Here is a 24,824-nt window from a genome sequence, read left to right as displayed (position 1 = left end):
AGAGTCCTAAATTCTCATGCACAAATTTGGAAACCTCAAATCCTTACATAGATAACATTAAAAATAAGTATACAGCTATCTGCTTAACACTTCAATGACCTTTCACAGACATACACTAACTATATTTCTAATGTAAAATATATAATTATTTCTAATGTAAAATATATAATTATTTCTAAAATATATAATTATTTCTATCACTTACATGTGTGTGGCCACCAGAAGATACACTTGTAATGCAATTCTTTATGCAACAACACATACAGGCATCCCTGAACCTACCTAAGACCACTCCTCTGCTCAGCCTCCTATTTCTGTGAGAGACAGTCATGTAGATAATGGTTTGCGCTATCAAAGTCATTTGAACATTTAGTAATACAGGAGAAGCAGAATTCCGGGTGAAGAAATGTCATTTAAAAGACTAAAAATAAATGTATCGTATAATGTGTATCGGTGCACCTAAAGCAAAAATTTGAACATTGACCAGCTTTAAGATTAGGAAAATAATGGAAACAACAAACTCGATCCATACATACAGGGCTATTTTATTTTAAGGATGGAGGAGACACCCTGCTGCTGCTTCTCACCTTAGATAAATAGCAGTAATTCCTGTAGACTCTTAGAGGATCACTAAATGATGTCAGGGGGCCGCCACACAAACACACTTGTAATGTATTTGTGATTATCTTGGGCGATGAAAACGTAACATATGTACAATGTTTTAGTGAAATTCTAACCTAAAAAGGATTTAAGGCCAGTATTATGGCAACATTATACTCACAAGTGAGTGATGTAGTACACCACAGCCCATCCTTCAATTGGATATCCTTGAGTTGAGATGTAATGGTAATCAATCTAAAAGCAAAACACACACAATAAAAAACAATACATTAGTACGGTGTATATCCTCTCATGTTCATAGTTTGGATCATATTAGTTCACAGACAATAAAGCAATTAGGACCTCCGGTTCTGGCACCTCATGGGAGAGTAATGAAAAGGATCCCGTTCACCCAGAGGAAAACTGCGATCCTGCTCCGTTACAGCGCATTGCCAACCCACTGAACTACTTACATACTTACCAGAGCTCGAACCGGATGGAGAAATACCTAGACAAAGCATCACGAGAGGACTTTTTCACCTCGAGACACCAACGTGATAGGAACCACCCTCACAAATCCAAGATGGCCGACGACTTCCATCAGTCCCAGCCAGATGCATCGACATCTCCCCCAGGCGAGTACTAGATAGATACTCATAGCAGATGCAGTGGCAGTTCTACTGAAACCTACAGGGCAGGAAGCTATTGACTCAGCTATTGGGAAAGGTATTCCCTGAGACATTAATTAGGGATCACACCCACCAGCTAGATGCAGTGAAGGAAAGAATCTCCTCACTGGAGGATGATGTGATTCAATCATCAACCAGAATAATGTCACTTGAGAATCAGATTGGTAGTTTAATGGCGAAACTAGAAAGAAAGCATGGAGAACAGGTCTTACAGAAATAACCTTGAGATTTTTGGGATACCGGAATCGGTGACACTGGGCAAACTCCTAGATCTCTGTGCTAACACACTTCCAGAACTTTTGGACCTACAATGGGTTTGCAAAGTGGAAGGGGCACACCACCTGGGTCAACCACACAAGGAAGGCAATGCACCTCCTCCAGTGATGGTACTAGATCTGGACTATGTAGACAAGAATGCAATTCTTCAAGCATTCCGAGTCAACAGGAATATTTCTTTGGAAGGGGTACCCTTACATATTTTTGTGGAGGTATCATACAAAAAGAAGGAATTTCAATCCTTGTCTCAGTTATATCAGAGGCGGATCAGGTTTACCCTGGCCTACCTGGCAACACTACACTTATTTAAGCAGGAAGGTGAGCAACGCTCCTTTACCTCCGCTCAAGATGCCAAGAATTTTGTGAAAGATCACCTTACCACTCTATCGAGGAAAATGAAGTGGACGCTGACCGGGCCCTCCTCACCAGAATCCTTAACTTTGTACGGCTCTCAGAAAACCAGTTTATAGTCACCCCAGAAAGCGACCAAAGGAACCAGGCTATCAGGTCAGAAGAGGGATAAAACACGTCAAAAAGCAGATAAAATATCCTCATCTATCATTTAATCCCAGTAGTTTACATCTTTATTATAATGTCCGTGCAACCTGTAATGACCTGCAGAAAAGGATCTGGCTGATGCAGCTTCTCAATTTGTTGCCTGATGCCCTCTCGGTGTGGCCCCGTTTTTGTGTTTTCTCATCTTTAATGCTTCTCATGAGGAAAAAAGGAAGACCACTAAGTGAGAATCTTTGGTTATCCCCCTTCCTACCCTGGATTACCCTACAGCTTTCTGTGTTCTTTTTAGTTTTGTTGTGGACATCTCTTTATGGTTGTCAAACAAGTGGATTACTGGGACAGGGCTGGGACAGTGACTGCCCACACTCTCACATATTTGATCGCAAGGTACAGTTGGACCCTGCTTTATTGACATGCCCTAAAAGGCCTAATCATATTGTGATGTATCTAGTGGGTTTCTGGAGATCCTCATGGGAAGAGTCTGAAGTACGGTATTTTTTATGAGTATAATATCTTGGAATACAAAGGGGTTAGGGTCCCCAAATAGGCGAATGGTGGTCCTCAGGCATTTAAAACACCTGGGGGCAGACATTGCACTGCTTCAGGAGATGCACAGGAGGATTTCTCCAGAATGCAGAACCTGTGGGTGGGCGAGTTCCTAGGTTCCCCAGCTGTGGGCAGAAAGGCGGGGGTCCTGATCTTGTTACATAGAAACCAGGGTAAAGGTGGAGGGGGTACACAGTGACAAGGAAGGAAGAATTGTAAAACTCCATATAACACTGGGTGATACCAGATATACCATTGTCAATGTGTATGCCCCAAACTCAACTGGGAACCCCTTTTTCGCACTGGCTGCACAGTGAGTGGCCCAGGACTCATCTCCAAACTTAATTGTAGGCAGATTTAAATTCTGCCATGTGCAATCTGGAGGACAGGTTGGGCCACCAGGGGACAGGGGCAGGAGGATCCCTTGAGTGTTTTTGTTGAAGCAGTGGGTTTGCATGATGTCTGGCACCAGCGTTATCCGCTGGAAAGGCAGTTTGCTTTTGTGTCGCAGGCTCATCTCTCACAATCCTCAATTGATTACCTATTCTGTACAGATCCACTTCTACAGAGGGTGGCCTCTCAGAAAATTCTGCCCATAGTCATTTTGGACCAGGCACCCATAATGTTAATGCTACATGACACCACTCCTAAGGGAGAGGCGTGGATATAGAGGTTCCCATCATGCTTATAATCCGACTCCGCATTTCAGGCGGAACTTAAACTAGCATGGCTTGATTATGTATCCAATAGTTCTATACACAGAAGTAATCCTATTCTATTCTATTTTGGGAAGCCGCTAAAGCCTACCTTAGAAGCAGAAATACTGGATATGTGTCAACCCGGAAAAAACAGACGAAACACAATTACTTAACGGCTTAAGCAAAATTGAGGGACACCCAGACATCTACTTTTATTCCTGCCTCGTTCAATGCCGAGGGATCAGAGGTGACCCACCCAGCACAAAGTTCTGCCACACTGGCATATTTCTATATAGATATGTATACGGGAAGAACTACTCCTTCATCCAGGGCAGGAGATTTTATTGACGCCCTATCGTGGCCCCCATTAAAGAAGAAACAGTTGGATCAGCTAAACGCGCCCATCACGGATGTTGAAATAAATAGAGCATATACCAATTGGCTGATGGCAAAGCCCCAGGCCCCGATGGCCTTACATCCTGAATTTTACCAAATATTGAAGGAGGAAGTACCTGGGCCACCTATACAACCATATGTGGGAATCTGGCATGTACCTACTATAAGGTAGGGAATCGTATATAAAACTCTTTCCAAAAAAAGGAAAGGACCAGCAAGACCCAACATACTGGCCTATAATTTTGATGCCAAACTCTTATCTAAAACTATGGCATATCGCTTGGCCAGGTTTTGCCCATCCCTAATATCCCCATCTCAGGTAGGGTTTGTGCATGGTAGATCAGCCACAACTAATATTTCGACGGGTACTTGCTGCACTGGAATGTGTAAAGACCCATCCACAACAGGATATAGTGATTATTAGTATCAACACTGAAAAGGCATTCGATAATGTGAATGTTGGGTGGCTTTTCATGTTGTTACAAAAAATTGGAATGCAGGGCCCATTCCTTAATCTTCTAAACGCCATGTACAGTAACCCTCAAACTAGGGTTCATACCCCTGGTTTCCTCTCCAAGCCGATACCACTTCAGAATGGGATGAGACAGGGATGTCCCCTTTGCTTTTCAATCTAGCACTAAAACTCTGGTGCACCATAAAGAATCAACCTCTAAACTCCATGGTATCCACATGTGCAAGGTAGAATTTTTTGCCAATTATATTTTATTATTTACCTCTGATCCCACAGCAGATCTATCTCAAATTGAGAAAAAATTTTAAGAATTCACCAAAAGTAAGATATTAACCCCATTGTGCAATAGAATATGGTTAACCCAAACCACGTTCAAGGTAACAACTGAATATAATATAACCTACTTAGGTTTTAGGATGGGGAAAAATACTTCTTCAGTTTACAAACTGAAGCAGACCAAACCAACAAGGAGTCTATTGGATGTCTGAAGTGCAACCAGGATACAGCCTCCCTTTACCACAGTTACTAGGCCTGTACATATATAGGTAATTTCTGGGAGAAGACGCTAAAATTTTTGAAACGAGTAGTGAGGATCACTTTCCTACCATGTCTGGTCCTATGTATATTTGGCAATTGGTCCACAATGCAGGAGATGAGCTTGGGGAAAAGAAAAAAAGCATGGGTAGACCTGTGCTTATTAACAGCTAGATGGGCCATTATGAACTAATGGATCCAACCCAAGCCACCTACCTTGGAGATGGTCAAGTCATTTCTCCTGACAATGTTTCATAGAGATATGCTGGATGCCAAACAGGGAAAAGGCAAATAAAAATCAAAGTTTTTAAACAAATGTTTTTGTTTCATTGACAAAGACTGAGCCCAGAAAAGGAGGATGTTCTATCCTACTTTCAGCACTCCTCATGGTACATTTTAAATGTGGCCTACAAGAACACATCGACATCCAAGCAATAAAAGGAATACCAGTTTCGGTGGAGGCGATGGTATTTCGCTCTCCCCACATGAGGGGAGCTATGACCAAGAAAATGTAACAACCGCTGTGCATAACTAGATAGCTAGTCCAACCACAATGGGGATACTCTGATTTGTTATTGTGTATGTTTCTGATATATAAGAGATGTCCTCCCCCCACCCACCCTTTCTATCTTTCCCCTCCCCAATATTTACATGCTATTATATATATATACAATATGCAACCGTATGCTGGTAAAATTCTGTGTATTTCATGTTATATTTAGTTTTTTTGTTTTGTTTATAAAAATGAAAATTTTTTTAAAAACGTTTGGGAAAAAAAACAAAAAACAATTTGAACTATGCAAACAGCCCAAGATCAAAATATCAGTTTCCAGTTGTCCATTGGTGGGATGAGGCTTATTCTTAGGACAGTATTTCAAGCCCTATCTGCCACCTGGCCCCAGAATCCACTGTAATACAAAAGCATTATGAACTAACAGGTTCTCTTTACAAAACTTTCTTTGAACGACAGCTGTACTTACGGCAGCTTCAAGCTGCCAGTGAAGTACAATGCGCAGTAGAAAGAGGGCTGCCTACTTTCTTTGCAAAAGCTGTACAATGCTGGGAAGAACAACACATTTAAAGTGGAACTAAAGACAGGTCATTTTTGCAGAAAAGGACAAGCCATGTACTTTCTGCAAAAAGTTGTCTTTCCTGCCTGATCACTCTGCGTTTCTAGTGACAAAGGTGAACAGTGCATGTGCAGCGTAAGCATTAGATTCCAGGAAAACCCAACTTCCCTTGTGTGCAGGGGATGAATGAACTGCTTGCCTCCCCGGGACTTATGTCATCCAGCCATGGCCAAACAAGATGGATGAATATCATCTCTGGGATGAAGGAGAGAAAGAAAATGATGGAGCCCTGTGCTGAAACGCGGATAGCCGTGTTGCGTGGGTGTTTAGTTTTGCTTTAATAGAGGGAGGCAGGAAGTATTTTAACATGCTGGTAATAAGTGATGGGAGTTTGCTTAACAAACAACTTAAAAAATAATTCTATTTACATCCTTTTATTTAAACACACACACACACACAATTTCTGTTGGTTTCTTTTTTTTTTGGTGCATTTTTTTTTTTCTTTTCCTTTATGCTGTCTCTCTTCTCAATCCATGCCCCTCTGATTTGTTAGTCCAAGGCTAATCTATTGTATTTATCAGCAGCACGGGAATGTTTCTGTAATGTCACAACCTTGCCATCCCATGACACATGCAGTATTAAAATGGTGAGCTGTAAATAAACAATAAGCTCCCATAACAACTGATCTTAACACTGTAAGGCATTGGTTTGGATTATGTCAGAATCCAAACACTTTAGTCAGGCTTACCAACAAAGCCTTAACTTTCTTATTCAGTTTTATTGATTTGGCTAAGCAGGACTCAATGCCAGGAAACAGGTGAGATGGGGTCTGACAGCTGCTGCCCGCTGCTTGATCTCATGCGGATAAGACAGTGCTGGCTTTGAGCTCTGTAGCTATTTACATTCCTACTAACTCCATGGCTTTTTGATCTGATGCGGTGATGTACCATACACTTAACAGACTATACCATTAGCTTTGGGTCAGCCAATTAGCAAAGCTATGAGATATTAGGTGATGCCTTACATTTAACTCCTAGGGCCTAAAGCTGTCCCCAACTGTAATGACCTTGATAAGGTAAAAGCACAACTTTATAATGTGTGCATTCATAACATAGACAATTTAGTATTAGAAACAAGCTAACATATGTCAAATCTATCTTTAAGTAAGCCCGCACATCATTTTAGGACTGGAGGAGCAAGTGTTTGGATCTTTCCTAATTGTCACTAGCTGAACCATTTTCCTAACAAATGCTTACTGTCTACAGCCGGTAAAAATATAGTGCTGCAGCCTTTATATTAAGGGTCGGTACAGTTGAATGGGTTGAACTCTCACTGTAAAAATGATGTCCAGTTCAATATTACAAGACCTTGGCATACAGACATGGTGAGGATGGCACTAGATTCTTACCAATCAGGATTAAAGAAAAAAAAGTAAAATAAGTAAGAACCTGAGGGGGGAATATAGTTCAGATTAGTTTATTTGGAGGTTGGGTTAGATAAATTGGTTACTTGCCATCAAAATATTACAGATATAGCAAACCTCTGAAGACTGATAGGAAAAAATCATGTATACAAAGCATAATTAATTTGACACTTACCGCATGGAACACCAAGGATAGGGACTTGGTGAATGGTAGAGCAGCCATAAGCCAATGGATCTTGAAAACATCACTCCTATAGAAGTAGGAAGAGTAATTAATTATTCCCGCCCTTTTGACACAGACATTCAGGTAAATTTCCTCACACACTGGGCCTAAAGCATAAAACTGCTTGAAAGCTACTAATCAGGTTCTCAGACTGGCATACTCCTGACTTTTCCCCTTCAACTTTCAAACTGACACTGTACACACATGCAATATTTGTCGTTGGAAACGATCTTTCACAATCCTTTCCATAGACAAACAATTGCATGATGCATGAAAGAATTTTGTACATACAGCACCGTTCTCCTCTATTGAGAGGGGAGAGAACAGGTGAGGGGGTGCTGCGCTCTCTCCCCTTCACATTCACTGCAATTGTTCATCGTCTGTGGATCCGCCAGGACAGTCGCTCGGACGTCGAGCACTGTACACATGCAAGATTCTTTCTCGATATAAGCCCTGAGCCATGTATTGGAAGAGAACCATAGTAGGTGTGTACGCAGTCTAACAGAGACAAATTCAAGATAAAAATAGCACAATTGCAGGAGTTAAATCTTACAGGATTTTGATAATGTCATCATCCATTTCTCCTAGAAAAGTCACTGAGGCTGAGATAAGTGCATTTATTGTATAAAAGGCCTATATGTATTTAAGGGGTGGGGGCTGAGAGTAAAACAGATCCTCTATTTTCATGTAGGGGAATCTTTAAAGAGATTATCACCAAACTATGAAGAACATATTAAACTTGCACCTAACATAATTAAAGCGGAACCAAACTGAAAACAAAAAAACTACACTTACCTTAAATCCCACAGATCCCTCAATGGCGCTGGATCTTGCCTCGATCCGCTTCCGCGTCTTCATCCCAGCACGGAGGAAGCGCTTTACATATATATCTCACAACCCTGAGACTAATGCTGGGTGCAACCCCCAGTAGGCTCACAGCGCTCACATTTACCTGACAATCTCCAGTAATATCACCTCCCCTCCTTCCAGGGAGAGAGGTGAAGGATCTTGGCCAGAACAGAGAGCATAGAGTGTCAAAGAATGTCAAAGAGCCCAATGCTCATACCAAAAGGTGTTATCAATGCAAACCTGAGCTTTAAAATATATGGCCATCATATTTAGTGGCCTTTTAAAATGCTCCTAATGAAGGCAAGCGAAGAGCAAATATAAAATCTGTTAAATTAGACTGTGCGGTTATCCAGTTTATTATTGCAATACACATTAGGTGTGTAGATGTACTTCAGTGCCATTTGTTGTAAATTACACTCCAAAGCACCACACACTCCAGTGTACTGAAAGAAATGCTGCACTGACCAAACTTGCTGCACATCCAATTTTTTTTTTTTTTAATTTGATGGCAGTTCATGAATGACAATGAATGAATGCACACAAAATACCATGTATACAGTTAAACACACTGCAGTAGAATATTTTGGTGTGAACGGGCTCTTAGCTTCTCTTTGGAAGTATGGTAGCTCAAGACCCTAGACACTTTCTAAACGTGTTGAACACCTGGTCCTCTCTATTGCACCATGGTTCCATCCCACAGCTTCTACCAAACTGTGGTGTCATGTAGTAACACAGGGACTGGTGTTTGTAAAGAAACAAGTATAAAGAGTGGAATTTCACACTTTTTTGACTTTACTGGCAGAAAGCTGCTTCCAGGTTAATGACATACTAGGTAACCAAAGACAATTCATATTTCTATTAACCTAAAAAGCAAGTGCAAAGCTAACCCATTATAAGTTAGGCTGTCTACCACAATACCGTCACATCAGGTGTGAATCTAACATGTGTCCAGCTGTCCCACCTTGGCACCTTTGAAGGACCCAGGAATTGTTTTCTAATAGGAAGGTAAAAGGGAACCTCAAATGTAGCCTGGGATCTATTCTTCTTCCTACTTTGGGTGTAACATCTGATTGGCATTTCCACTGGCAGAATTAGGAAGATGCAATGCAGTATTCAGGCACATTTTGCCCATAAAACACATTCTGTCCATCACTTGCTTCCACACACTGTATCTACTTATCAATCTGATAGATATAAGAGGTTGTCTTTGAGTTTTAAGTTTAGTCCTTTACTAGAACTTTCCGTTTATTTTCCATAATAATCCTTTTGATAGGTCCCCCACCCATCTCACGTTCCAGAGCAATTGTATGGGCTCCTGTTGCAATTGTTACACCACTGCTTATGTACTAAGAAGGAATAAGCAGAGAGAGAAAAGAATGACAGAGTGATGAGCTTTTAGCTTGATGCTTAATATTCTTTTTTTTTAATTCTGGGGCTGCAGGAAAGGTCAAATCCCAATTGTAATCCTAAATTGCAATACGCAAACACTAAATATACATGGTGAGTGTGCTGTGTGACAGAGATGTGTAAACTTTAGGACTAGACAGACAGTATCACAATAATTTTGTCATGTGAATAAGCTCCAAAATTTGTGTATTTCACATGTATATTTACCAGTTTGCCTTTAATGAAACCTATTAATAAGGACTGAAATTATGATTTGTACAGTATTCTTATTATTTTAGAAGAGTTTACTTACTTAGAACACAGAATAATCCCCTGCTCATTACTGCCACATTTTGACAAGTGCGGAAAATAGCAATGCTCGGGCTGTCAAACAGCCTACAAGCATGTGCCATGTAACTTCCTAGCTCCAGCCCTTTGTTCTGCTATTTTTCTGTATGAATATAAATAAGAAGCTATTTCTACACCTGCGCTTCCGAAGGATGTGAACCCAGACAAGGCCGGCGACGAAGAAGAACAAAGCCATCGAGATGTACAGCTTGGGCAATGGGATTTCATCCGCAGACAGGTAACTGTCAGGGTTTCGTTCTGTAATAAAGATCTGCAAAAAAATAAACAACCATAATAAAAGTTTTTAAAAAGGCAAACAAAGGAAAGCTTTCATTTTGACAAATCTTCTGTCTATATAGCATAAAGTGACCCTGTTGCCTAAAAGGTTTGTAATGAAAGCATACTACCAAATAATACAATATGGTCATAGGGAAGGTCAGTAAGCACAGCAGGTGGAAATTCACTTCCCCAGATGTATTTCTACAAGGACTTTGGAGATGTTGTCTTCACAATGAAGTAGTGTTCATCTCCACAGGCAGAAGAAAAATAGGCATTTGTTTTTTTTTTAGCAGTTAAAACTGTTATGCCTAAAATATATAGTTATGAGACCAAGTTGCTTTAACTGGACTTAAAAATTACCTAACACTAAAGCTACGTACACACGTGCAATGGTTCTGGTCCAATAATGGGCTCAGGGCTAATATCTGTGAAGAATCTGGCGTGTGTACAGTGCGAACTCGTCCGAACAACAGTCCTGGGCGATCCACTGACAACGTTTGGTCGTAATAAAAAAGTGAAGGGGAGAGAGGGCAGCAGGGTGCTGCTCTGTTGTTCTTCCCTCTCCAAAGAGCAGAACAGTGCTGGATGTACAATGCTCGCTCAAGCATTGTGCAGTCGCTTGCACGTGTGCACTTAGCCTTACTTTACTTCTAAAGGATACTTATTAAATGCAATCATAAAGTTTGCACCTTTCTTTGACCAAAAGTAACCAACCTTGACCTTACATTGTTGCACACTTACTGAGATATGATGGCCACAGCTCCCCTGCTTATTTACATCTGAGGACTGGGAGGGAGTGTTATTTCAGGTAAAACAGGTTTTTAAAGGAAAACATGATATTACATGTTATTTCAGGTTTCAGGTTTTTAAAGGAAAACATGATAACTGCAGTTTGTATTTTTAGAAAGGATCCACTTTACCTCAAGGCTAAAAGGTTTTTGCTCCCTGCTTTCTCTAGGACAACTGTGAAAGTATAGGCTGTATAGGCCCTCCAAAGTGCTTGTTGTCACATTAAATGCAAACTAGAAAGTAAATTGGAAAAAGAAGGTTTGGTTAAGTTAAAAAAATGAACTTTTTGAATTTGTCATACAATATGAAAAATGAATTTATCATACAATAGTATAAGCATACATTGCTATTTTTGTGTATTGCAAATGTGTTGAAATAAGGTCAATTATTGAAATAAATAAATTGTTGAAATAAAAACAATTCATATTACCTTAATGCAATGGGATACCATTGGAAAAAAACTGGCACAGCAACAGGTTTAAATAGTGATAATGCAATTTACTGTAAAACCCCTAACACCAGCTTATTGACTATTAGGAAAAGAATTTACTGTGCCAGCCAATCTTCCTCTAGAGCACAGCATGGATGGATGCACGCACATCCATACATGGATGCCCTCAGCATACAGCTGCACCTCTACTGTTCAATCAGCAGACTGCAGCAAGAAAGTTAACCCAATGTAATGACGTTTCAAACGTCCACATGCCAGATGCAAAATTACCTAAACCCAATGGCTGTGTTCTTCTGCAATCTTAAACCAAAAATCAATATTTCTGCTGGCCGATTCCTATAAACTTTTACATTATTACTAAACAGGAAGCATAACTATAGTAAAAGCACTGTATTCCTTTAAAGCATACCTAAACTCAGAATTTTTACTTTACATAAAAGAGTAGACAACCATTTTATTTAAAGTAAAAATTGTTTAACCCTTTAAAAAAATAAAATAAATAATAATAAAAAAAAGCACTGCCCTTTTAATTCTCGACCGCCTAGGAGCGCAGAGTCTGGTGGGAAACCTAAGTCACACATCCCGGGAGGCTCTTGGCATGCCCGAGCATCTCGGACAAGTGCAGAAAAGCCCATTTTTTACGTCACCCAATCTCGCGCCTGCACAGTGCGAGATCAGGTGACGTAGGAAGAAGAAAGGAGAAGATGGTGGCACCTGTCGCTTAGACAACGGGATGACGCGGGACCTGATGGAACAAATCTCCCGATGAATAGACTGATTTGCGGGATAGAAGGTTAAGTGTGATGTTATTGTTTTGGGTTTACTTACTCCCATAATATACTTTGCCCTTACAGGCAAAGAAATAAAATCACATTCTACGTATGCCATGGTACCTCACTAGTGTGAATGGTGAAAACTGTGTTTCCCTAAACTATATATTTTTTGTGACACAGCTTATTAAGCATCATGTTCTTTATGATTCTTAGCATTTGTATCGCAACATCTCAAAACCAAAAACAAAGTCTTTGCTGGAAGACTACTCTCAGCTAGATACCTAGTACCTGGGAGCAGGTAATATTAATAGCTACCAAAGAATAATTGCCATTCCGGTTGCTCCCTCCCCCCACCTCTTAACCTTTCATAACTGGATAAGTGAGGGGAAATCTCTGGGACACAGTCAGCACAAGAACAAAGAAGCAACCAAACTCTAAACACAGGTTTTCCCATCTACAGTGCTCATCTATTTGCCATTAAAGCACCTACATTGCTCTGCGACATGCTGGGTAGTGGAGTCCCTTGCAATGGAGCTCAGGACAAAGACCCCATGCTCCAAGCTGAGCTTCTGAAGTTTTAAGAATTATGTACAGGCACCTAGCTTTGCAGCACCATTATTCTCTATATTCAGGTTTTACATAAACAAGGGCTTCTGGAGTGCAGAGTGCTGCAAAATCTAAACATTCTCTTGCAATCAAAAAAAAAATTACTTTAGTAATAAAATAACAGACATGATTCTGCATTAGGGACTCATCAGTACATATATAAACACAATCAGGAGAGAGGTGAATGGAGATTAGTAAACATACTCCAGAAAGACAGATTGAAGTAAAGATGATGAAAAAATACCTGGAATGATGCAACCCCTTTTTCAACGTTGATCTGATAACACTGTAACAAAGAAAAGGAAAATATTAAGTATGCCTAAAGTAAAAGAGATGCATTTGCATGAACTGAAAACAAAACATTTTAAATACAGAGTTTTCAGGTTTCAAAGTGGCCCTGCAAAAAACACCAGTGAATGTCTAGCCATTTTATATTTATAAAATTGCCAAGTCAGAGCAAGCACCCAATCCATGAGGAAAACATATTGATATCTTGATATTGGACAATTCAGGGGACATGGCCAAGAACTGACTTGGGTGAAGTCATTATCTGTATGAAAGAAAAAAGCTTGGCTTTTTGGGTCTTCCCAGTTTCTGAAGGGGAGGCAGACACATAAAACACAATTTTGAAAGATAAAATAAACATGGGATTAAAAAAAACTGAAATCAAAGCATTCAAGAGATGCAGGGATTGAAAGCTGCTGCACGTATGAACACTTCTGGGTACCTGAACCTTTCACCAATGTTCATTAACTACCACACTACTCAAATACTGGGCTACTCTCACAAGCTATCCCTATACTTATTGGAAGTATTTAAAATGGAAATTCTGATACTTAGAGATGTTTTTAGAGTTCTGTAAAATATTAAAATGAAAAAACTGAAAAATAAAACAACAGTTACCAGATCACTAACTTCACTTTTTTCTGATTTCACATTGGATTTATCTGCTTTCCTACTAGATTTTTCAGCATCATTTGTTTTTGGCTTTTCTTCTGCTTTTGGGTCTTTTTTTGGGGTCGGCGTAGGTTTATTGTTGCTATTTCCGTCCTGTGGATTGCCTAGACAGAACAATATAGAAATTGTATTACAAGTCAGATATTGAAGGCTGTGTAGAGTGTACAAAGCAAAACCTACTTCCCCAGTTTAGACCTTGAATCTCTGACATAACAGTAAAATTTTAGTAGCTGCATTTTATCATGATAAATCTGAACTTACAACGTCCCAGGAGGTTGACCTTTAATAAAAACGCTAACAATTTTTCTACTTTTTTAGTGTCTGCTCGCTTGAATTTTTATGTTGAGCAAGCTCTGGTCGCATCCCAGTTTACTTTAATCCTGAAGATGATTTTTTATAGCAACTCCATAGTTTTATTATTTAAGGCCCATCACCAGATAAAACAGATCCAACAGTACTGTTCTCTGGGCTTGGCGGCTCTCTGATTCAGAGAACACCGATGCCTGATGTGCCATTTCATCAGGAGAGTGCTACTCCGATAGCAAGTTCATGTTGCTATGTACTCACGCATGGTGTGAATCCAAGGTTGTATTTTAACAATTTTAAAAATTATTTATTAAATGCACATGATAGACAGGTAAGATAAAAATAGGAAACAAATGTCTATAAATTTCATAAGCTCCATTTATCACTGATACACAAAGGTCCTGGTCTCACACTGGCTTATGAAGGAAGCCAATCGAAGAAGAGAAGAGGACAACTAGTATACAGAAAGAGTATTACTTTTAAAAATAGTTTTTACTTCTTATAAGATAAAAATCTTTAACCTACAAATATTTATTTTTCACCACTTACAAACCAAACATGGTGACTAGGAGGCAACCAATCCACCCAAAAAAAAAAAAAATCTACAAAAAAATTGATCAAAGCTAATATAGTTTACCTTTAAATAAATACATAATTTACCTGCTTCTCTACGTTCTTTCTTTGACGGAGTTTCCTCAGGCTCCTTTTTCTCAGGAGGACTCTGCGTTGGGGTCACCTTCTCTTCATCGGACGTAGAAAAGACAACTTCAGGTAGTCCAATGCTAGTAGTGTTTGTAATACAAATACTTTGGAAGACAAGAAACATAACAGAAGTTTACCACGTAACAAAATTAAAGTCCTATATTCATTATAAGCAATAAAAAGACAGACTAAATAACTATTGAAGCTACCATTAATGCTGCTATAAAACTTATGAGGAAGACAAGTATATTCATAGATCTTGTTTGTGCATAAAGCCCAACCAGGTCATCTCACACAGGCAATCTTGGCACTTGTGCTGGGTTAACTAAAGGATCTTCTTCTAACCTTTATGGAATTAGTTGGACAGGTATATAATATAGATCCCTTCCTTGTTGTTTCCAGTCTTGTTCTGCAACTATGCTGCTCTCTGAACTACAAACAAACTGAATAAAAACAATGGAGTATTTACACTGACAGCAGATTTTAATGGAGGCTTACAAAGCACAGAATATGTAAAGGGCTAAGTAAGTGGTTTTATTTACAAAATTTTTTATCAATCATTTTTATTGAAGTTTTGCATTTTTACAACAGATGAACAAGAAACAATAAAAAAAATAATATAAATAGTATTTAAATATTGTACAATATACATATTTACCTCTAAAACACAAGTAAACATTATGTTCATGTCACCTGTCTTGGCTGGTTACTGTAATACCACAAATAAGTACCATCTAGTGGTCTAAAATGTTTATTGTAGACCATGGGTAACACATTTCTTAAAGACATATAATAAGTGCCCATATTGAAACATTTATTGTACCGGGATAGCATAAGAAAAAATATATTAGGGAGTGAAATGAAAGGGGAAAGGAAAACCAAACAGCCCAGAAAGTAATTCCCAATATGAAGCCAGGAACACATTGTGGTACATTGATAACATTATGAGTTCATACATGGGAAAGGTAGAGTATAAAGACATAGAGTATGGAAAGTTTACTTTTACAGGTCCGCACCCTCAGCAACCTTAACTTTGAGTTCGGCCCAATTATGCCTAATAGGACCGGTATTGATGAGTTTCTTTGAACCAGTCCCAAACAGACCATACCAATTTATATTTTTCTAGTTGGTCATCATCTTCCGCTACCAATAATTCCATGTGTTTAATCCCCCAAGCTCAGTCAGCCAGTCTCCCATAGAAGGGGCCCTTGTCTTTTTTCACAGTTTGGAAATTACAGATCTAGCCACCATTAAAACAAATGGCAAAGAACACACTTTTTAGCAGATTTAATAGGCCCTGGAATCATAGATTGCATAGGTACTTAAGGATTGTTGGGTAAATTAGAGACAGTGATTGTATGAGTTGTAATATGTACCATATCCCATAGGCTATACACCGATGGACATTCCCACCAGACGTGCCCCTTTGTGTCTGGCAGTGCCAGCATCTGTCAGAGGCGGCAGAGGATATGCGGTGAATGTGCGTGGGGCAGAGATACCATCTAGAAATAATTTTGTAGCTGGTCTATTGAGCTTGACATGGGACAGCCATTGTGTATTAGTGTAAGCATTTTTCCCATTCTTCAGCTAAGATTGGTGTTCCAATATAATTTTCCCAGCATCGGTCATATGTAAGATTGGAATCGTTACCCCTATAGCCGGTGGATATTTACAAAATTTTATGTTGTCTTTGGAATAATTGGCAGAGCTGAAGCATTCAAAAAATACAATTACCTTTTATGGGTGTAAAGTACAACTTTCAACTTTTATATTCATTCCAAAATTAACCTTTTGTTATTCAAACCCATGATATTCTAGATCAGTGGTCACCAACCGGTGGTCCGCAGCTCTGCCCCTGTATGGACACAACCAACCCACTGTGCCATCACAGCAGGCTCAGACCTGCTTGCTAAACATCCTAGGAAGACAGTAACGCAGGGCTGTGGCCACAACTTTTGTTGCATCCACAGCCCTGCCCTACTTTCCCCATCCGGAATTTAGCAAGCAGGTTTGAGCCTTCAAATGGGGGAGTTGGCGAGTTCTGTCATCATGACGTCACTCTGGGGGAAGTTTCTTCCTCTTAGAGTTACACAGCTCCCTGTGAATGCGCGGTGAGAGTTTAGTGAATTTAGTGGTCCTTGAGGTCGGAAAGGTTGGCAACCACTGTTCTAGATGAAGAGGTTAACTTTAATAAAAAAAAAAAAAAAAAAAAAAAAGAAGCAAGTACTTACGTTTTGTTTGAGAAATTTAGCCTGAATAGAGCGACTCCAACTGGAGGACTCTGTAGAATACAGTCATGCAAATCTTGGTCCTCCAACACAAGAAAACAAGGGATAAAAATGAGATATGAAATATCACTGCAATGCTAAAATTAATAAAAATCAGTTTAAAATAAAGTATATTCATACATGAAATGTATTTATTTGTATTTTCAAAAGAGAGTTGTCTATGCAAACTTTGCAAACCATGCTTAATGTAAAGCGTTATAGGTTTAAAGGCAAACATTTTATTTTTGGTCCCATAATAAACATTAAGGGGAAATCTTCCAATGAGGACAACTGTTTAATAGGGACGTTTATTTCACTTTGTGAATACTTACCGTTGCATCCTTAAGATAAGAAGTTAAGAACTCTTTCCCAATGGTACAAGGACATCAAAGGGGTTCTAGTACTTCTCTACTCTATTATAAAACTTTAAAAAACTTTTTGCTTTAGATACAGTTTCAAAAGCTCCATGCACAGCATGCGTTAAGAGGAGTTAAAGCTGTACTCCAAACAGATAAAAGATGTATTTGTCAACACAGTTCAGTAAATGTTATTTTTCAATGCAAGCAGTCCAAGTATTTATATTCCACCTAGTATCAGCCTCTTGCCTTCTCTGTAAACCAGAATTCAGACTGGTGTAGTATCAGCATAACTATGCTAAAATTACTCATGTGCTAACAAGAGACATGAGCTCATCATTATGTTACATTTCCTTTTATTTTCCATTCACAGGTTTGGACCCATAAGGGTTATTTAACTACTGCACATCATCACAAAAACATTTCCCAATTACATTTTTAATGCAGCAGGTCAGGAACAGGACAAAGCACAAAGTGTTGCAATGTCACGTTTTTCTTTATTTACTGGAGTCAAGCTTACCTTTGGAATAAAACTAGAGTATTAAAGTGAGACTAAAGTCCCACTTTACAAAATAAAGATCAGGCATGTGGGTATTGCAGAAGGGGACAGGCAATGACCCTTTTGCATTAAACCAACTTACCTGCCTGATTCATGTGCAGCATTGGCTTTGGTTGACAGGGAAACTCAGCAATCCCGGTTTCTCAGTGTGCGCCAAGGACGAATGAACCCGTGTGGGAAATATGCCATCCCAGCATGGCCAATCAGTAAGGCCGAATGGGATGAAGTAGGAACTAGAACAAAGGATGATGGCCTCAGCCATAGATAAGTGGGTGGTGGGGCTTCAGTTCCACTTTAAGCTGTGTACAGACGATAAATACCAAGGTCGGTGATCGTGCAAAAATCTAGAATTTGTAGAGCTGGCCCTGACCTTGCCACGCAGGATTACTAAACAACCACGGTTTTTTCCAATGTGGAGGACAAAGTGGATGTTTTCTACTTGTCCTCTATTCCCCTCTCTAAAACTGCACAATGCTTTCAGTACAATACTCATTTTTTTTACAGTAAATGGAAACTTTACTATTGCTATTGATCGTGTCCAGTGACCATTACTGACAGTCTGTAAAAGGGCTACATTCAAACCTGCCTATCTGGCTCCTCCAATTATTCTGATATGTAACTCCCTGCTTATGAATCTTTTTCATATGACAGTTTGATCTCTCAGTTTGTGACAGATTGGTTTTAAAAAGTGTATTTCTATGTATAGTTTGTAATTATCAATAGAGCAGCCCTTTCAGTCCTCTTGTTTCGCTGGAAAACCAATAGACTATCTGCTGTAATGATTAGTAACCAGAGATCATGTGACCATCGTGGTTTGGGCTGAAAGCTATAAAAAAACAAATCTTTGTTTATGGTAAGAAAGAAGCCAAATCAATAATGTGATCACACAAGCTTACCAGGTAGGTTGAGAAGCCATCATTCTTGGTCTTGTCTAAACTAAATCCAAACTGTATGATAAAAAAAAAAAAAGAATTGTTGTTAACAAATGTACATCTAGAGAAAAATAACTTACATTTACATGCAAGATTAAAAAATATTTCTAATGAAACAGTGATGAATTCCTGTCTGTTAAAGAATAAATGAAAAACAATCAATAAAAATCGAGAGCTGTTTTAAAACAATTTACAAATATGACCCTGTCACTTGAAATAAAGAACCAGTCTGCTCTCAATTCTTTACTTTTGAAGTTTAGTTCCTCTTAAGGAACAACATAATTTAGGTTTATCAATTCTCACAGCATTTTCAGGAACAGAAAAATAATAGCTTTGTTCAGCATGACACATAAGCCATTTATAAATGGGGCTAACATACATTTAAATTGGAACTCGTTAAACCATCATAACTAGTCTATAATCCAACGCCTATTGTTTTAAAATCAGTCTGGAAAAAAAGTTCATGCAGTGACTACCCTTGGACCGATTTTACTGCTCTCCACCTGTGCCCGTGTAGTGATTGCCCCCAGGTAGAAAGCCTACAAGGGGGTGCTGAGAAGTTCCTATCTTTGCCCGTAAAGAAGCGAGCCAGTGTTATGAATAAACACATTTATTCAACATATTCCCCCTGAGACTGATGCACTTGGTACAGCGTAGTTGCAGCTTTTCTAGACCGTTCAAATAAAAGTCCTTTGGTTGGACCACAAACCAGCTCTCAGCAGCATCTTTAACGTCAGAAATGTCCTCAAAACGTTACCGCTCAGGTGTTTCTTCAAATTCGGGAACAGATAAGGGTCCAAAAGAGGCAATTCAGGTGAGTAGGGAGGATAGTGGACCAATTGGAAACTCAGGGTGTTCAATTAGGCAGCCACAACATTGGACGTGTGAGCAAGTGCATTGTCCTTCAAAAAAACGGATCACTTTGGTCAACTTTTCACTGCGTTTCGTCTTAATTGCCTCCTTCAGCTGGTCCAGGAGGTTAGCATACTACTGTCCGGTGATACTAGAACCCTGAGGTAGGTAGTCCACCAACAGAATACCGTCTTTGTCTCAGAAAACGGACGCCATTACTTTTTTGCCGATTTCTGGGTTCGGAACTTCTTCGGTCACAGGGACCCACTGTGGCGCCATTCCTTTGACTGTTTCTAGATGTGGAGCCAGGTTTCATCCTCAGTCACTAACCCAGCCAAAAAGTCCTGTGCAGCTTCAAAATGGGCCAAAACTTCTTTGGATGCTTCAACTCGTTCCTTCTTCTGATCACTGTTCAAACATTTCGGCACCCACTTCGCTGAAAGCTTGCGCATGTCTAGGATAGTGGTGATAATAAACCCAACACTCTCCTGTGGGATGTCAAGTACCTGGGCTTTCTTTTTTGTGGATATTCCCTGGTCCTCAATAATCAGCTCATGGACAGCTTTGCAGGTTGCCGGTCCAGTTGAGGTTGGGGGGCGCCCACTGCAGGGCTCACCTTCGATGGTGAAATGCCCAGTCTTAAAACAAGATATCCAGGTTTTGACAGTGCTGTAGGAAGGACACTTCTCCCCCAGTGTTTGTGACATCTCAGTGTGACTTTCCCTGGAGAAACAAAAACTTCATGACGACCCGTAACTCCAACGACGTGAAACTTGCTTGTGCCTCTGCCATCACAGCTTCCCACCAAAAGAAAAACAGTTTTAAGAATAGCAAAGACCTGATATTTGCACAGTTACATACTATGATATTAGGCTGTCATATGCCCCTACACTCATTTGATCTGAAAGGGGGCAAAGCCAGGAACTTCCCAGCACCCCCTCACACTGCACTCCCAGAGGGTTCCAACAGGAAGAATCAGCAAACATTAATGCTCTGTAGAGGTGATAGATTTTAATCACTGGAGATGAATATCCATGATCACCTTGGGTGAAAATTTTGCATCAGTACTGGTGTTTACAACACCTTTTAGCAGTCCACTGAGCTAGATCATTTAATGACTGATAAGAAGGCCTGGTATATTCCTTGCAGGGGGTGCCTTCCATTTTACCTCCCCACTTCTCTGTACAGAGATTGTTCTGTATAATGGGGAACGGCAGTTCTAAAGCTTTCATTTGAAGTGATCACCAACAATCATTTCTAGCAACAATAACTGAGCGTCTGTACACAGCTGAAAAAAGTGCTCTGAGCTTCAGGTATCTAGAGGGAAATGACAGAAAATAAGACAAGTATAAAAAAAAAGGATAAGAAATGTTAATATCCACATAGGAACCGGAAACACATGCTTGCATGGGAGAGATTTAACAAGGGATTACCATCCTCAGGTCTGTCAGCAAGGGGAGCTCTGCATACCTGGCTAGTGACCTATTTAAATACAACCAACCAGTGAAGTGCCTTCTGATGTACAGTGATAAACTGATAAAAAGAGACGTTTACTGATTTGATTTGTTCCTATATTAAAAGATAAAAAGGATTGTTTGCAACAATGGCATCTATGACTGATTGTTTTTCATAACATAAATGGTCAGCAATAGGTGCAAACTAGCATGTGGTTAAGCACACCTAAACGACCGAGTTGTAAGTGGCCTTACTCTCAGAACAGGTTTCAGCTAATGCTGCGTAAACATGTGCAATAATTGTTGTTGGAAAGAATCTTTCACAATCTTTTCCAACAACCAAAAACTGCACTATGCAAGAACAAGTGCAATACATACAGCGCAGTCCTGCTCTATGGAGGGAGGGGGGAGAACGACAGAGGGGCACCTGGCTGAGCCCTTTTCCCTTCACTTTCCCTATGATCGTTCGTCATCCGTGGATCCGCCAGCATGGATCGGAACGACGGCCGATGAGCGCTAGATTCTCGTCCAATATCAGCCCTTATCTCATGAGAATCATCTGACGTGTGCTCGTAGCCTTAGACACCACTTACCATTAGGTTGCCCATGTTGGTCAAATCCTTGGTACCCTTCACAGATAAGTTGGTGATTTTCACATTCATGGATCCATTAGTGAAGAAACCAAACGTGTTGAGATGCACCTTCTGCCGCAAGTCATCCTTTAAGGAAAGAAAAGGGACACTGTGAAAACTGTTTTTCATATCTTATCTAAACCCAAGAACAAAAATATAAACATTTCAGCTTTGCAAGTCCTCAGATGTGATGGCTTCATTAGTTTTACTGTATTCAGTCTTTAGTTTCAGAAAGTAGTCTTGCCTGTGATTATTTCTAGTCCTAGGGTGACAGAGTAGCATCAATGTTACCCTAGAACAGGAAGTAGGTTAGGACACCCCAGTTTCATTTTCCTATCAAAGGGAAGTTGTTCTGTAGTTCAGACAGGGAAACTGATAATGCAGAAAGTACATGAAATAGAGTACAGGAATTTTTGCATTTATCAAACACAATCAACAGAAAAAAAAAACATTTTTAAGGTTTTATTGAGCCAAAGAGAGCAAATAGTTTTAAAAGAAAAAGCTAATTGATAAAGTTTTTGTTGAGGTTATTTTTTTTACACTTTAGGCATGAAAAAAATGTTAATGTTTGCTTTAAGAGATAAAAATGAAAATATTCCAACCGGAGAGATAACAAATCAGTGAGTCATCAGATGTGAGAAAAGGCGACACAATATGAAAGTGGGAATCCAGGCATGAAGCCTGATGATCATAATCCACAACCATGTCATACACTTGTATTGTGAGCATAGGGAGACTGCCATTGCTAAACTCTCCCAAGAATGCTGGCTGCCTTTCTGTCATAGTAATCCTGCAGCTTTTACATCCACTGAGGCACTAAACAGCAACAAGGACACAGAACAGGAGTTCTAATTTTACTGCGTTTTTCCAATCTGTTTGCTTGTTCAGGTTCAGTGCATTAAGCTCTGTACAAACATTAGATTTTCCACATTCGTGACCATCTCAGTTTGAAAATCTCAGTACAGATTACAGTGCACATCCTTTAGTAACCCACCATGCAACATTAAAAGTATTCTCCTAAGAAATTTTTTTAAGCTCTAGGTAGGTGGTGGACCCTGTATTGTGACCCAATATTTTATTAACCACCAAAAAAACAGCCATGTAGGTACTGAAAGTGTGCGACAGGTGTCTCAGCTAAAATGGGGAGAACACTGACTACCAATGGGACCATGGCAGTCCCCATACAAGGGCACCTATACCTGACTCCACCACTTATAAAACTGGTGCCCATAAATTTAGGACTTTTTCATACCTGTGGTGTGAAATTATGCATTTGAGAATCTGAGCAGAACAGAAAAATGTTGCTAAGTGCTGGGAGTAGCAAACCACACTGTGGGTAACTTAGCTCGCCGTTACAGGCGTTGTAACTAAACCGTCAAACCACAAATGACAGCAGAAAGTGCAACGCTGCTTTTGGTAAATCTGCACTTGAATGGGAAAAGGTTGGGGTTCCAGTTCAGCCTGCAACAAAAAAATGCAATTCACTGGCTCAAAAAAAATAAAAAGGCTCTAACATTGCGACTGATTGCTGATCAGGTTTTTCCGCCTCTGCAATAAGTGGCAAACCCAGTGTTCTCCCCAGCCCCTTTTAGCTGGGCACACCACCCTGCTTATTTCAGTAACCACCTGGCTGTTTTTAGGTGGTTACTGAAGGGTTGGTCACAATCCAGGAGCCACTGCGATCCTGTTGAAAAATGGTGAGCTTTTATCAGGTGGAGGTTATATGCCAGTACAGTGCTTTCTGAAAATGACAACGGTGTCTGGGCAAATATGGTGCTTTACAGCCTCCACCAGAAGAGTATGTGACAGGATGAAAACACAGGACAATATATAAGAAACAGGGATACAATGTTGTCACCATTATAACAGGAAGTACCTGAACATGACCTATATAGGAAGATCACCAAGTATTATTTTATTGAAGACGGAACATTTAAAAAAATAACACATCAGGATCACCAGACATTTTATATATTGGATTTATTTGCACTTTAAACCAATACTAACCAAAGAGAGTGACATATGGTATGGGGAGGATTAAAATGTCATCACAGACCTTCCCCATGTTGTCAGCACTATGTCAGGCAATGACTGTTCTAAAGGTGGGCAGTTCTAACCGAGCAGGTGGGATGCAGCAAGAAGTGGGTGAGGGGTTTACTTTTAGGGCAAATGGAATAAAGAGAACATAAACTAACTGATGAAGCAGGAATAAGGAAGTATAAACATTTTACTGAGCAGGAACTTTCCTATTAGCTGAAATTCTTTCAGTCTGTACACAGCTCTCGAGCCCAGCTGTCAGTAAGTACACATTTATTATTCTGTATTCAGTCACCATGTTGTTTCTGGTCAGTAAATATTGTATCTCGGGTCTGCCAACCTGTGTGACTGCAGTCTGACCAACAGAACGTCTCTATTAGACATGGCAGATGGGGCTTGGTCTGTGGACAAATGGCAGCGAGTCTGTACATAACAGATGGGCTCACCTCGACTTGGGAGGGGGTGAGAAGTACCCAAAAATGTCTCCATCAAGTTGTGTTTATATCTCATATGATTAGAAATGTCATATCTACAAACCACAAAGTTATTTTGCTCGATGTAATCAGACTCAGACTGTCTGCGTGGTTGTACTGTGTGTGGAGTAATAAAAAACACTTTATTTCCTTAGAAAATGAGAAACATAAAGGAAGTAAAATTATATTAAAACTGATCACACTCTCAGAAAATTATTATGTGCGGCCAGAAGAAAACATTCATTGTATGTGAACCCATCACATCCCACCAATGTGTGAATGTCAAAGTCCACTGTACAGTATTCACCTATCTGTCCGTGTTTCCCCACTTCGGTCTCCGGGAAAACCCTTCAGAGTCCGTATCTTCTCTCCC

The 24,824-nt window shown here is 39.8% G+C and overlaps 1 protein-coding gene across 2 annotated transcripts in view; it reads right to left on the bottom strand.

Moving 5' to 3' along the window:
• The window catches only part of GPR107 (G protein-coupled receptor 107), a 53,204-nt gene that overhangs the window by 27,097 nt on the left and 1,283 nt on the right, over window positions 1-24,824 (bottom strand). The window contains exons 2-11 of one of the 2 annotated variants that reach the window (XM_072431378.1): window positions 21,903-22,028; window positions 18,968-19,018; window positions 17,121-17,200; window positions 14,848-14,993; window positions 13,828-13,985; window positions 13,169-13,210; window positions 11,226-11,327; window positions 10,164-10,297; window positions 7,396-7,471; window positions 782-855 (exon numbers count right to left, since the gene is read on the bottom strand). In XM_072431378.1, coding sequence (XP_072287479.1) covers window positions 782-855; window positions 7,396-7,471; window positions 10,164-10,297; window positions 11,226-11,327; window positions 13,169-13,210; window positions 13,828-13,985; window positions 14,848-14,993; window positions 17,121-17,200; window positions 18,968-19,018; window positions 21,903-22,028 — 989 coding nt within the window. Of the gene's footprint in view, window positions 1-781; window positions 856-7,395; window positions 7,472-10,163; window positions 10,298-11,225; window positions 11,328-13,168; window positions 13,211-13,827; window positions 13,986-14,847; window positions 14,994-17,120; window positions 17,206-18,967; window positions 19,019-21,902; window positions 22,029-24,824 lie in introns of both variants that reach the window. The other variant, XM_072431377.1, reaches the window with a different exon arrangement.

Source organism: Pyxicephalus adspersus, chromosome Z, assembly GCF_032062135.1.
Source record: "Pyxicephalus adspersus chromosome Z, UCB_Pads_2.0, whole genome shotgun sequence".
NCBI classification, from domain to species: Eukaryota; Metazoa; Chordata; class Amphibia; order Anura; family Pyxicephalidae; genus Pyxicephalus; species Pyxicephalus adspersus.
Note: the sequence above shows the minus strand (reverse complement) of the source record. Positions and strands in the feature narration are given on the sequence as shown.